Source organism: Podarcis pityusensis (genome assembly GCF_964106645.2).
Source record: "Podarcis pityusensis genome assembly, chromosome: 10".
In the NCBI taxonomy this organism is placed as follows: domain Eukaryota; kingdom Metazoa; phylum Chordata; class Lepidosauria; order Squamata; family Lacertidae; genus Podarcis; species Podarcis pityusensis.
The window spans coordinates 44,957,042-44,972,813 of record NC_138035.1 but is presented as its reverse complement, the minus strand read 5'-3'; the positions used below and the strand labels follow the sequence as shown (position 1 = coordinate 44,972,813).

At 39.2% G+C, this 15,772-nt stretch overlaps 1 protein-coding gene across 2 annotated transcripts in view; it reads left to right on the top strand.

The window, feature by feature from the left end:
* Window positions 1-15,772, top strand: part of TRHDE (thyrotropin releasing hormone degrading enzyme) — a 201,660-nt gene that overhangs the window by 113,476 nt on the left and 72,412 nt on the right. The window contains exons 6-7 of one of the 2 annotated variants that reach the window (XM_080971158.1): window positions 755-892; window positions 11,500-11,565. In XM_080971158.1, the coding sequence (XP_080827284.1) occupies window positions 755-892; window positions 11,500-11,565 (204 nt within the window). The remainder of the gene's footprint in view (window positions 1-754; window positions 893-11,499; window positions 11,566-15,772) is intronic. The other variant, XM_080971159.1, reaches the window with a different exon arrangement.

Below are 15,772 nucleotides of genomic sequence, written 5' to 3'. Positions count from 1 at the left end.
TGCTTTCTGCGAAGCATTTTATTTTCTGAAGTTCCTGAAAGTGTTGCATAGAACGAGCCATGCTCATGACTGTTTATGAGAATAACCGCGCACCCATCAGAGGTGGGCGCCATTTGCGGCCCTGCATATGCCACCTTCGATCTTCTGGGTGACATGCTGGGTTGCCAGCTGGCCCACCTTCCCGGCACCGCGGAGCGCTGGGGGTTCCCGCCAAACCCCTATTCAAATAAGCCAATCTGCAGTGCTGCTGGGGGTGTGGCCACAGGAGCGGACCAAAAGTGAGAAGGCTTCACTCAGGTCCGCTCACTCGGTTTAAATAGAGGGCGGAGTTTCATTGCTCTTGGTCCGTCGCCTGGAGGAGTGGGGGTTTCCACATAGGCATGCAAAGAGTGCACCACCTCTTATTCTCCATTGTGTTGTTGTTGGTGGTGGTGGTGGTGTTTTGCGCTGGCTGCTGCTATTTGTGCTTAGAAGTAGATAAACATCTAGCATGCAGTTATTATGGCACTGCATTTCATAATATTCCTTTCCTTCAAAGGGCTTTGGATACCGTGCTGCAAATGTGGAGATCCTGTTTGAGCAACTGTTTCACTGTTCATTCTCCAGATGAGCTGCCAGCTAATAAATCCACATAATATCAGAATGCATAAAGGAATGTGTGAAACTGCTATCTTCACAGTTTCAGATTTTTATCTGTGGAACTGCAAATCTCTGTGTAATTGCAAATGTACGAGTGTGTTTTGTTGTATTTCAGGAGAAGCAGAGGTTCCTGACAGATGTTTTACATGAAGTAATGCTGCTTGATGGCCTGGCTAGTTCACACCCGGTGTCACAGGAAGTTCAGCAAGCCACAGACATTGACAGAGTGTTTGACTGGATTGCGTATAAAAAGGTGGGAGCAGAACAAAAGTCATGTTTGTTGGATTTGGGGGGCGGGGTATTTATCATCTCACATACTGTTATTGCCATAGCTTGGAGTTACTACGCTTTAATTGCATGGTGATGTGGGCTTTTGATTCTTCCACAGCAAGGAAAAGGCTATATTTGGCAAAGTCTGCTCATTATTCTCCCTTATAACCAGCTCCAAAAGTGGAGGCAATCGGTCCACTGTCCATTTTAAAAAACTGATTTTGTGTCAGGCTGGCCATGTGTCCTGAATCAACTACAGATATAATATTCTTCACATGGCAATTTGCAGAAGTTAATTTATAAATTGCATTTATAAATGCATTTTAAAAATGTAATCAGTTTATTAGTTTAATATCCTTCCTTTCTCCCAGTGCAGAACCCAAGGCAGTTCACAGCATGAATTACAACAGATACAACTAAAAGCACAAATAAAAAAAAAGAAATAAGTCCTCATATTTAAAACAGCACTGAAAACACTTTAAACCATTTTAAAAGTGTGCATGCACATAGTCCAACACCCATCCTAAGAATAAGATCCAGTAGCATTAACCAGTTAGTGGCCAAAGGCTTCAAAGGAATATTTGAAACCAGACTGCAAAAGATTAAATGCCTTTTCACTTTAACAAGTATTTTTACTTAAATAATGGGTAACATCCAGTGATAGCATCCTAAAAATATCTAATTTTCAACGTCAAATCGAAATGCATTTATTAATGCTATTTTTAAAACAAAAAAACACAAGGATCACACTCCTGGAACACAGATGAGTGCAGTTATGAAGGATAGATTGTGGTTATTATTCTTATTCCACAGTTCTGGCCCATCAGGTTCATATATTTTTACCCATCTCTGACGTTTGCAGAACACCCTCTCCTTTTCTCTGGGAGCTCAAACTCAATCAGAACCAGGACAGAATATTATTATGGATATGTGCCCAAGTAAAGTTTCCTTTTGGCGTTTTTCCATACTCAAATTCTCTCTTGCTGTCATATCTGGAAATTCTGTCTGATTCATATCTGAGATCAGGGAGCTTTCCATCTGTGTGGTGTTGATTACTTCTTTGAGTCATCTGGTGTGACTTGCTCTGCTCTTTCTCCAAAGCTGTTTGTGAAATTTTCCCCTAACCACTTTTACTCCTTTCACAGAAGCTGCACCGTCGGGCAGTATTTCTTGGGCTGATTCATCCTCCTAGCCTCTAGAGTATCATAAATTCTCTTGATATCCGAGCAGGTCAGCCAATGTGTAGGTTGAACTCCCACACAGATAATAGGAATATTTTGGTTTATAACAGTTAAATTAGTTTGTCTTTAAATAACAAAAAGTCCTACATTTTTGTTTCTGTCTTTAATTTTCTTCTATCCATATTCATTTCTCAACCAAACACTAAGATAGAGTTTGCCTATGTTTTCTTAAGTGTAGTGCCTATCAGGAATGTTACTGTTAACAGATTCATTCAACATTCTGAATAAAACAATGCTTTAGGGGTATTACCTTGATTCTCCTTATCTTAATGCACTCTGGAAAGAAACCTGACACTCTCTGAGATGCAAGCCTGAGCAGTGTGTATGGAAGTCCTGGGCTGCCCAGCCAACAAGACCCCACTCTTGCCCTTGCTGATGTGGTCCAAAGGAAAACAGAGCAATACATTTGGCACCAGCTTGGCTGCAGGAGTTGCCAGAAGGAAGTTTATAAGACACCATCCAACCACCTTAGGGACTCCACTCCAGATTTGTGTAGGTTATCCCTCAGCCTTTTCTTTTCTCAATGAGACAAGGCAGTGGGTATGGATTGTTCTTCAGTGTATATTCCTGAAGCCTTTCTCATGAATGAGTATAGCTGCAAGACAGTGGATCAGAGTTTTCCTTCTCCTAGATGGGCTATCTTGGCAGGTTGATGAAACCCATCTGGCCCTCATTTCCTCTACAGCAAATGCAGAAATCACCTTCTTGACCATTGCACCCACAATTGGTTTTGTCTGTTCAATCTGCCAGATCCTGGTTTTGCATGTAGGGGATAAGACAAGTCTTTAATTTCCTGAGGGTTTGAGACCCATTGGCTATCCTCACCTGGTTTAGGTGGCATTGTGGTCTAAACCACTGAGCCTCTTGGGCTTACCGATCAGAAGATCGGTGGTTTGAATCCCTGCGATGGTGTGAGCTCCTGTTGCTCTGTCCCCGCTCCTGCCAACCTAGCAGTTCAAAAGCATACCAGTACGAGTAGATAAAAAGATACTGCTGCAGTGGGAAGGTAAACAGTGTTTCTGTGCACTCTGGCTTCTGTCACGGTGTTCCGTTGCTCCAGAAGTGGTTTAGTCATGCTGGCCACATGACCCGGAAAGCTGTCTGTGGACATACGCTAGCTCACTCAGCCTGAAACGAGATGAGCGCTGCACCCCCATAGTCCACTTTAAGTGGACTTTACTTTTACCTTACCTTTACCTTAGTTGACCAGTTGAAGCTGCTTCCTAGGGTGTGGCCACTGACACATGCTAACAGCTTCCAGGAGCCACAGATGAATGCTGAGTGCTGGGTGGGGACCAATGATGGATGAACTACCCCAGAAGATGCACAACGTGTTCCCCACCAGAGATACTGCTCATCCCTTGGCATCCCATACAATGCATGCTGCTTAAATATCTATCAAGCTAAATGTACTTGTCATTTCCACTTTCTGCCCTCCATGGCTACCATGTATAGAAGCAGATAACCTGGAACTAGGAAACAGTTTTTCCATCTGGATGATTTTTAATTCTTTCGTTGAATCCATTAAAACGAGCATCATGTACTAGTACATGTACTTTGGCAACTGCAGTTTTCCCTTCTCAAATCAAACTTGGGTTTAAAGAAAGCTATAAAGGTAAAGGGATCCTTGACCATTAGGTCCAGTCGTGGCCGACTCTGGGGTTGTGGTGCTCATCTCGCTTTATTGGCCGAGGGAGCTGGCGTACAGCTTCCGAGTCATGTGGCCAGCGTGACTAAGCCGCTTCTGGCGAACCAGCGGTACCTGTTTATCTACTTGCACTTTGACGCGCTTTCGAACTGCTAGGTTGGCAGGAGCAGGGACCGAGCAACGGGAGCTCACCCCGTCGCAGGGATTCGAACCGCCGACCTTCTGATCGGCAAGTCTTAGGCTCCGTGGTTTAACCCACAGTGCCACCCGCGTCCAAAGAAATCTATAATAGATGTCAAATAATAAGTTATGATAATAAATAAATATCTTTTTCCTTCTATTTTCATTTTTTCATTTTCATTTCTCGGGGCTGGCTTCAAGCTTTCCTGTACTTCATCGTTGTCTTCTTTTCCAGCTTCTTATTTGACTCTCTCTGGAAGAGCTATGCCTAACCCCCAAAACCTTCCAGCCAGACCTCCCTCAAACTAATCACACTTTACTTTGCCAGCTTGTATTTGCCTATAACGATGAGCCAATAAATAAACACAGAATGTTTCTATCACATCCCAACTTTGCCCTCCAACCCTGACAAATGTAAAAAGATTGACTCCTAATGTACTGACAACTGTAAACTTCCTTGGGGATGGATATGTTTCTATACTGATAGACTATGATTCTTGGTAGGGAGCCAACTATAGGTAGGCAACAGGTAAACATTGTACCCCTAGATCTCAGAGGTAACTGCCAATTGTTTGACCTCCTACAATTAACCATAAAAACATTGTGTCCCTGGATCGCAAAGGTAATTGCTGGCCTTTTGACCTCCTGCAGGTAACTGTATAAACATCATATCCCTGGACCTCAGAGGTAGCTGCCAACCTATTGACCTCCTGTAGTTAATCATATAAACCTAACTGACCTTTTCAAACATTCCCATTTATAATTCTGTGTGCATTCTGACCAACCTTTCTTTCAAGATTTCCCTGATTCTCCACACATTGATTTTAGCTGTACAAGCTAGTCTTCAGAAAGGGATATCATCACAACTGTGCTGCAACTTTGGGGCACTGTTTCAGTCCACAACTATCTATGTAGCATGCAACTTGCATAGGGGAAAGCCAGAAGCCTGCAACTATTGACCTTAGACCTAGTGGACAACTATTTCTGCTCATACTACTGCTTTATAAAGACAGAATGTTAACGCCACATTTTGTCCCCTCTTGGCAATTCATAAGGATGTTCCCCAGTCTTCTTTTAACAACATCAGATTTTAAGTCTCTTTCATTTATTATTTGTCTCTGTAGGCAGGTTCAAACTACTTGGAATACATTTTCCTCTTATTGTGAAAATGCTCAAACCATACTTTGCTACTATGATTCCATTACGATGAGCATTTTTGTTGTACATTAGTGCATTTGGGACGCTATTTCAGTGTACAGAGCTAGTTTAATATCCAAAATAAGTTAATGAAGCAGTGGAAGTTGTGATAAGCATTTAAGTACTATTTTTATTCAGTATTGTACTTGAACTTCAGTGATGGCTCATCTGTGTAAATAATTTCATCAACCTCCTGTGTTTGCCCATCCTTGAAGATTTTCTCATAAGGATGCTTAATGAAAAAATATATTGTGCTTTTGTCCTTGTCAGTGGTGTCAGAACACATAAGAGAGGCCCTGGTGGAGGGGCTAAATGGAACTGCTGATATAAATGAAGTCCCAGCAACATTTTGTCTGAACAACTAAGCAGGCTGCACTATGTTTTTATATTTACAATGAATGGTTGGGGAGGATATTTTCAAGTCCATTTGAAGGACATGTTTGTTTATGTTTATTTCCTGTTGAATCTCATTTTCTTTTACACGCTCTTATAAAAATACTAGAAAAGCACTGACTTCTAATAGACTCTAAAGCACAAACCTAGGCTTCATATATTTTAACAAGAGTTATCAGTGGTAGAATACATCAGTGGAGTTTTTTCACCCCTATGTTGACAGGATGGCCATACTATGAAGATGCTAGATAGCTTTCTTTTGAGAAGGGGAAGTACATTTTTTGCAGTCCACCCACATGAAAAGCTTGGAGGAGTTAGAAAATGCAGAGATGCAGTCCCCTTTGTGCTGAGCCTACCTTTTCAAAATACTGTGCAACACTCCTGGAAATGTGGGGAGAGTTACATGGATCGCAGGAGGAAACTCCATTATATGTCTTCCAAACCTCACCTATGGCAACATTATTGATTTCATTCCATTTATGAGGCACTTCCTATAAAATATCCCAAAATGTTTTAACAATAAAACCAGCAGCAAGTAAAACAATTTATATAAAACAATTTCAAATGTAATACAGGTATAGATTTGGGGGGGAAATCAGCACCCTTGGAGCTCTAGTTTAGAAAAAGATTGTGGGTGTACAAAGGTATCCATATTTTCTGCTTCTCCTATTTCTTTTCCTTTGCTTTCATTGTCATGATAAACATATGGAAAAATGCTCTCTGAATCCTAAGTTTTAAAAGCCTGTCCGCAATTGTTCTCTGAGATCTTCTGACCATTTAGAGCTCAAGAGTGTTCAATTTAGTTTGTTAGTTTGGGAGCTATTGATGTTTTGAGCAAGAAATATAGCAGCAATTCTCGGAACTCTTATTTTGTGGTACCTTCAGTATTTATTTTTTATCATCGATATAAAAAGAACATGCTTTGCAATTTTTAGCTTTTTGTTCTAATGTCTGGGTTGGGCTCATAATTTTAATACCTACACTGTATTAGTATGCCATCCTCATACCCCAACCAACCTCCATACCATCTCATATTATTCTTAACAGGAAGAAACTATTAACAATTTAGACAAAACCAAGAAATCACTCAGTATGTGAAGTAGCTACATATTACGAAGAGCATTCACAGATAAAGAACTGCATAATAGTAGTTAATATTTATACTGTACTCCCCTTAAGTATTCAAAGAGCTACATATCTTTGCTCAGTATCCTTATCTCTAGAATATCCCAGTGTAATTCTCTCATTATTTTTGGAGACTGGAGTTTAGTGGAATCCCTAAGGCTACCCAGTGAGCTTTAAAACTAAACTGAGATTTGAATTGAGAACACCTCTTGCTCATAGCTTGTGTTCTTAACAACTGTACTCCACCAGGACAGTGCTTTTTTTTTTTTTTAGTAATATGATTGATAAATATAAAGTATAAAGTTGTTCCCTCAAGATACACTGTCAGTTTGTATTCATGATGCTTCCCCATCTGATCATTTCCCTCAAAGATTTATTCTATCTTTAGTATGTCTATATCCATCCCAGAGAAGAATTGTTCAGTACTGTAAAGTGTACCAGGAGGCAGAGGTGCATTTTCTCATTCTCTGTCAGATAGATTTCTCTACATTTTCTCAGATAAATCGTAGAGCAGACCCTTAACTATTTCAGCAAAGCATCTTCTTTCCTCCTGTAAAATATTGCTGGAGTTCTCAGTGACATCACCATCCATTTCAGAAGGAGCATGCAGATATTTCATGATCTGTAAGTATCCTCCACTGAGCTGATGCAGCCTTCCTTGTAGGTAAACCTCAAGCATATATAGAAGAACTTCTGATGTGTAATTACCATTATAAATGACTGTTTCTCCCAGAGAAATATTGCATTGGCTGTTGCCAGCACTCACAAAACATACTAGGCAATACCTGCATTATTTGTGTGGTATGTGGTCTGCAGGTATACCTGTGGTTTACTGGGATAAATCTACAGGTTTAGTGTAACTGTGTGTGGAACAGTCACAACAAAGCAATGGAGAGTCCTTTCTCATTTATTGTTACGGAGAAATTAAGTCGTCACCTGCAAAGTTAATTCATTTTCTAATTGAGTAAACCATTGGTTGTCTCAGCCGTAATCAAGCAAGGAAGCAACATGGTAGGCAAATCTTAAACTGTATTTTTTCCTGCAAAATGCAGTTTGGTGTTGCTTACTTACTGTGATATTTGCTTTTTGAAAAAGCTGAAGTAGAAACTGCCTGGTGATTCACATATATATTTAGGTCTGTTCTAAATTTATTGTTTAGAGCTTTGGCCCCAGAGCGCAAAGTTTTTGCCCTACGTAGTAAAAATAAAAATGGCTTACAAATTAAAGTAAAGCTATAGAATACAAACAAATTTATTAACCAATTAATGTCAATAAAATATTAAATAATAACTATTAAACAATAAATATTTGGGGGGGAGGTACCATCTGCCTTGAAGGAGGCAATGGTGTGCTCCTTCCTTAAGAAGACCTCCTAGGACCCAGAAGTGTTAAACAACTATCATCTAGTGGTAAGTATTTACCTTTTTGGCAAGGTGGGGCTGCCTCTGGATATGGTTCAGAAACTTCCGCTGGTGCAGAATTCAGTAGCCGGGTTGCTCACTGGAGCAATATAGTTTGAACATATAATGCCAATCTTGACCCAGCTGCACTGGCTTCCAGTTGGTGTCTGCTAGTTTTGACTTATAAAGCCTTAAGCAGCTCAGGACTGCAATTCTTCAAGGATCACCACTTCCCATATGAACGGACCCAGACCCTGTGATCATCATCTGAGGCTCTTTTTAATGTATCTCCTCTGCGAGAGGTCAGGACGGTGGCAACACAATAATGGTCTTTTCTGCAGTCTGTGGAATGCTCTCACCTGGGAGGCTTGCCTGGCCCCTTCATTACATATCTTTAGGCGTCGGGCGAAAACATTCCTCTTCTACCATGCCTTTGGCCAATTAAACAATTTATGGCCTTTTGAACTTGTATGTGTGTGCGGGGGGTGAGGGTTATTATTTTTATTTGTTATTATGCTAAGTATTTTTGTGTTATATTGTAAACTGCTATGCGGTCTTCAGATGAAGGACAGTATAAAAACCAAATAAATAAATACATAAATCAATATTTGTTCTGCAGGAAGTCCCACTGAGTTCATTGGGGTCTAATTCTGGGTACTTGTGTTTAGGATTTCAGCTTTAACCCACCATCATTTTAAAAAGCTAAACAAAAAACAAAACAAAACAAAACCTCGCTTATGTACATTACAGGGAAATCATATTGATTTCACTGAAACTTCCTCTACCTTTAGGATTTGGAAATTTATCAAAACACATTTGATGATGCTCATGAAGGTGCTTCAAATCTAATTTATTTATTTTATGAAAGATTTTTCAAATGTCATTTTAAGAACCAAGTTTGACATGCTTTGTTCTCAAACTTTAATTCATGCTGTGAATTTCCTAATGAGCTAAATTTCATACTGGCATCCAGCTGTGTCTGTCTAGTGTCAACAAAATAATTGTTTGGTAAAAGTGACTTGGATATTGCTTGTTGGCTGCTATTCAAATGACAGAAATGTGCAGATTCTTGTGTGAGTGCTTTGCAACCTGTTGTCGTCTTTTTGTTTAAATGGATTTGAGATCACAGGGTGGTCTGAGTTTCTGAAAAATGAATGGTGATTAATTATTTCAGAAATGTTTTTAGTGAAATGAAAGAAGATTCACAACCTGCATGGGCCTGCTCTCATTCCTATTGTTTGTGAGTTATAAAATTACTTTGTTCTCCTAGAAGGAGAAGGAAGCTCAGCCAGCAACTGCTTCTAAGCAGCTTCAGTCACTGTTCACTAGTGTAGGTGAGAATGAAGACTTTGTGATTGTGATATCAAATAATGAGGAGGTGACGCTGATATAACAAATTGGTTTTGAGAGTAGGTTTCAATTCAACTATTAAGTTTAATAACCTTAATGGGTTTAACAAGGTAGTGTTCATACATAAACTCAGCATGTATTGGAACATTCAGAAGATGTGTTCTTCTTGACGAACTCCACACCCATCGTCTTAGGTCACGTTATGAGGATTTCACTGCATAACCACCTTGAAGTGGTTATGTTCATTGACTCTAGGTCATTTTAGATGTCTTCAAAAGGTCAATGATTCATACTTTTCTCTCTGCCTTTGTAAAAAATGGTGGTATGTTAATGCAAAAGATTTTGAATGTTTCCAAACTTACCTTTCTTTCACAGCTATTGGACGGTTTCCGCCTCTCCAATTCAGCTATGTGATCTAGAGGCAGCATCTAGCATGCTTACTTGTTCTCTAATGGCTATTGGAATCCCATAATATATTTTGGGAAATAATTATGCTTTTCAGGACAGAAGACAGTGAAGTTCTTACTGAACTTACTGATGTTCTGCACAGTTTGTTGCAGTGGAACTGGTTTGTTTCAGTGGAATTGATTATAATGTTGACTAATGCTCAGAACAAGAACCTACCTTAAACTACAAATTAGTTTATGAAATGTCTAAGTTTTCTTTAATGGTAAACAGAAGGTATGATTAACATACTTACTGTTAACATAAGGTATGATTAAAAAAACCTATGAATTTATCATTTGTTAAATGTGTTTGTTTAATATGATTAAAAGGTGGGCATTTTTTCTTACTTTTGCAAAGTTGTCTTTAAAAATAAAATAAAACCTGTTTTGCAAACTGCATTGGGCTTGCCACAAAATAAAATGTCCAATCTGGTCACCGTTGAAGCCTCTGACAAGCTAAGCATTATAATCACCAACTTGAAGCTCAAGAGTGTATTCTGATTGCTCTGGTGCACATGCAACTTCTCTGTGAACAGTTCTGGTTGCCACATCTCAAAAAGGATATTGTAGAGCTGGAAAAGGTGCAGAAAAGAGCAACTAAAATGAACAAGGGGCTGGACAAACTCCCTATAATGAAAGCATACAACTTCTTGGGCTTGGGGGAAAGGTGGGAGGCTTGTTAGATGTGTATAACATTATTATTGACATGTGTGAAAAAGGTGGAGAAAGATAAGTTCTCTCTCTCATAATGCCTGGGGTTATCCAATGAATCTGAAGAGTAGAAGATCTAGGACAGACAACAGGCAGTACTTCTTCACACAGCGCATAGTTAAATAGTGGAATTTGCTATGTGTGGTTCTTCCCACCACCTTAGATGGCTTTAAAATGGGAATAAGAAAAATGATGGAGGACAACAAGGGTTATCAATTGAGGATAGCCATGATGGCTATTTGTTACCTTCAGACAACATGCCAGTATCATGAACATGGTTTGAAGTCTGCTTGTTTCCTAAATCATAGATAAGGCTAACCACATTCTGCCTGCGTTTAGACAAAACAGGTAACCAATGTAAGTTAAAAAGAGCTGCACCCAAGGAGGAGGGCAGAGGGCAGGAGCCCATGACTCATGTATGTAATGTCAACCCATAATTTAACATTACATAGGGGCTTGTGACTGGACCTCAATCAGCCATGTTTTCTTAGCCTAGTTCAATCTGATATACTCTAGGTGTGTTGCACCTGTCATATTTTATTTTTGTTTCATCCATCTCATTACACTTTTCTTCTTAAGGTGAAACAGTGTTGTGGTAGCTAATGAAAATAATGTGCTTTTCTAACATGTCACTACATTTGGTAATATTTATGTTTTATGGTTTATTAGCTTCCCACTTCCAAATAATATGTTTCTTTTATCTCTTGCTTCCACAAAGCATGTGTGAGTTCGTACTCGGCATATGTTGAATAAAAAATTGCCTGCTTCTAAATGTAATTATTTATGATAAGCCTATAATAATAATTAAAAGGACTAAATGTATATTGCATACGCTATTGCTATAAGAATGTTTGTGTAAATTTTTTTTCAACATTTCCTTTTGTGAATTATGTTCACAGGGCGCAGCTCTAATTCGAATGCTGGCTAATTTTATGGGTCACTCAGTGTTTCAGATGGGCCTACAAGTATGTAGAAAACATTCCTTCTTTTCTTGTGTGCTTGTGCTTGCATTTCTGCCATTGTGTTTTTGTTGCATATATTTCTGTTAGTTTTTGAAACTACAGCTGTTGCATTGCTGATATATATTTAAGACAAGCTTTAGGAGGAAAAAATAGACAGTGCAGTGTAAAACCTTGTGCCATTTAAGAAAATAAAGTGCCTTCTGCCATTTTTTAATCCATTTGTGAATCCATCATGAACTTGCACCTTTTTGAGAAAAATCGCTATCTTCACTGATATATATATATATAAGTTTAAGTGATTTCAGAAGGAATGGGGTTAGATTTTTAAAGTACAAAAGCAATGAAAACTCAAGCTATATTTTTTAAAAACTATCATAATATTGTGAAGAAATAGTTCTCTCTCATAAAAACCCTTTTGCTTTTGATTAGCATGATTTCTTCATTGCCTTAATGATATTTCGGAAACTCATTTTGCATTTAACAGTAAATTAATGGCCAACACATCTGGATGAAATTTTGAATGGTGTGAATGTTAGCTTGCGCTTTGCCAAGGATAAACTCTTTCCAAGAACAATTCCAAGTAAATTAAAGTTTCCAAAACAATTTAAAAGCAAACAAGCCAATGCAGAAAAACAATGCAACTCCCTTTATTCCATTGAAATCTGTTTAAGTAAATCATGTAACAGGCAGCTGTGATTGATGAATTATGTATGATGCAGTCTGTTACTTAGAGGTGTCCTTTAAAGTAAATTGATGTTCACCTGAAATACAATTATGCTAAAATGGAAGGAGCAATCAATCTTATCTGTTCTTAGTAAGCTTTTCAATCTGAAATTTAAATAAACTACATCTGGGATCAGGTCATATTTTAACATGGTAATTCTATCTTCAACCCTGTAGACTGCAAGGTAAAATAGAAAACAAAAGTTAAATAAGCATACCATCTGTACCATATAAAGATGTGTGTAATATGGCAATGACTGAAATAATATCAGAGTACTTTTTCTCTCTCCCAGAAATTTGGCAGGATTTTGATTGGTGGTGTTTTGAAATAGAGTTTTGTTGAATTGCCTCCAAACATCTGGTTTTCTTGTTTCTATAATATGTATGCATATAGACCTTTCTTTTTAGGCTTGCTTGCCTCAGGGGAAGGGAACCCACCAGAAACTTGTGTGCAGGAACTTAAAAATGGTTAATATACCCATTCTAAACTAATCATGTTTACCTGCATTTTGGTTTTAGTATTGTTATGCTTGTCTGGATGTTCTTGTTGCTATTGATAATCCTGTTTTTACTGTTAAATTGGGAATATATGGCAGTTTATGGTTACATTTGAGTGTTGGTTGGATATTCCGTGTCTTTTTAATACACTGGAAGCCACCTTGAAAGACCTGGTGCTATAAATGTGCAAAAATGTATTAAATAAATAAATGGAAATGATTACCTGAAGAAATAGAAGGTAGAAATAGACAGCTAGTATGGCTTTATAGCACTGGGGGACTGAGGTTCAAATGCTCCCTACCTACAAATCTCAGCAAGTAAACTTTTATGTCACTATGTCGCACCCTAACCCTAGTCCAACGGCTGCTGTGAGGATAATATGGTATAACCCATCAACATCATTTTCAAGTATTTGGAGGTTGTTGTAATTAATAACACTGTACTTTTCCGTGTATAAGACAAGGGTTTTTTTATTTTAAAATTATGTTGGGGGTTGTCTTATACAAGGATAGTGCATGGGGGGGACGTGGGATTGGTTACTGCCAAGAGCAGGAGATTGTGAGCGATGATTGGGCGTGTTATTGGTGGCTGAGGCAAGGGCTGGTGTTGATGGGCTGTCACTGCGGCAATTGGGCGGGCGATTGTTGGCTTCTGTTGGTGAGGGGACAGACGATAGGTGGCTTTGGCGACGCGTGTGAGTGGCAGCATAGGTCAGGCGGGTGAGTGATTTTCGGCAATCCCCCCTAATAAAGCTCCATAACTCTGGGCCATCCCCCACCCTCCAAAGCTCAACAACTCTCAACAATCTCCCCCCATTTTCTAAATTTGGAGTCCCCAAAAACAGGGGGCGTCTTGTGCACGGGGACGTGTTATATGGTAATTCCCATCATGCATTTTGTATGTTTTACATTTATATCCCACTTTTCTTGTACAGAGTTCTCCTCCTCCCTATTTTAGCCTTACAACAAACTTGTGAAGTTAGCCTGGTGGCTGAGCTTCATGATTGAGTGGGGATTTTAGCCCTGGTCTCCCAGTTCCTAGTCCAACATTCACCACTGCATTAAGCTGTCTCTGCAGTGCCTATTTCTGGTAGAAGTTTTAAAGGTAATATGGCAGCTGATGGGGAAATGGTTAGCATTCTTCTAAAGCCCTCCTTAGGTAAAGGTAAAGGGACCCCTGACCATTAGGTCCAGTTGTGACCAACTCTGGGGTTGCAGCGCTCATCTCGCTTTATTGGCCGAGGGAGCCGGCGTTTGTCCACAGACAGCTTCCGGGTCATGTGGCCAGCATGACTAAGCCGTTTCTGGTGAACCAGAGCAGCACATGGAAACGCTGTTTACCTTCCTGCTGGAGCAGTACCTATTTATCTACTTGCACTTTGTGCTTTCGAACTGCTAGGTTGGCAGGAGAAAGCCCTCCTTACATCACTGTAAATGGATGTCTATATCAAACCATTAGGGGAAAGTTTTCTCTCTCGCCTGGCTGACGGCCATTGACTGATGTGTGATGATTTCATTTAAAATAGTTTTGTTTGTGGTTATTCCTTACATGAACTGACATTGGTAGAGTTCAGTTTGGATAACTTGGCCTGTTTTTAAGAATGAAGTATCCTAGTAAAACTGTGTGTGTGTGTGTGAATAAACACATTTTTTTATCCATACATTATTATTTTTAACGAAAAATCAGTTTCTATATTCATGTTGTGCTTTGGACATGGGTTGTAACTTTAGTGTTGAAGATCAAATATACCTTAGTATGGCTTTGTTTAAAGAGGTATATGCTGTCATATCCAGCCCTAAGGGGATAGCTAGCTTAGAGTCCTTTTGCATTTATCTTTTGCATGATTTGATTATTCTTAGACCAATGTGTATTTCTGTGAGTTTGTCTACATTACATTTCATTTGCCATTTGGCAGCTCATTGATCACACAGATCTGTATCCTTTTGAACTTCAGTTGCTGCTATATTTGTGTTCATCACTCACTTTGATTTAGTGCATCATCAGCAGTTTGCATTAGTTTACTGTGGGATCTCCTGTCTCTGTGATAAATTAACATCTTTTGTGGTTTTGGTTGTACTGTATACATCATGCCAAGGACCTTTTATCCACTCTACTAGACAGACACTTAAAGCTGAGAGGCCCTTTAAATGTTAGCCTAGCTGCCTGGGAAGTATTTTTAAGGAATGCCACCCAAGTTGCTGGGAAAATATGTAATTTATAAAACCACATGAGCTTATCACATAAGTCTTTCTCACAGAACTGGCCCACATATGCTTAGGACTTCCAAGATACACCCCACACTCCCAGTTATGTGGTTGGGCTTACTTATTTGTTTATTCTCACACATTGCCTCAAGGTATCTTACAATATAGTGGTACCTCTGGTTATGTACTTAATTCATTCCGGAGGTCCGTTCTTAACCTGAAACTGTTCTTAACCTGAAGCACCACTTTAGCTAACGGGGCCTCCTGCTGCTGCTGTGAGATTTCTGTTCTCATCCTGAAAGTTCTTAACCCGAGGTACTATTTCTGGGTTAGCAGAGTCTGTAACCTGAAGCGTATGTAACCTGAGGTACCACTGTACTTACAATTAATGAAACCCCTAAATAAAAGATAAAATCCATAAAAGCAGTAGGAAAACACTCACACCTAAACAGTAAAATACAATAGCAGGTAAAGCCAAAAATCAATAAAATCAACAGAGAATTTTCAAGTATTAAAAACAATTAGAGGCAGGAGAGATCACAGGATATACCTTAGCTGATGTTTGTAAAATGGTGAAGAGGATGCTAAGGATTGTCCATGGATACTCCTAGATCAGATTACAAGTGAAGATAATTAGTTGTCATGATACCACCCAGTTCCTATGTTCTAAAACAGCATAGGAAACATGCCACAGCACTAAGCTAAAATCCCCTGCCATCACCTTTTGGAATCTGACATCTTTATAAGAGTGAAAACAAGAGCACAGTGTTCCCAGTCCCCATCTC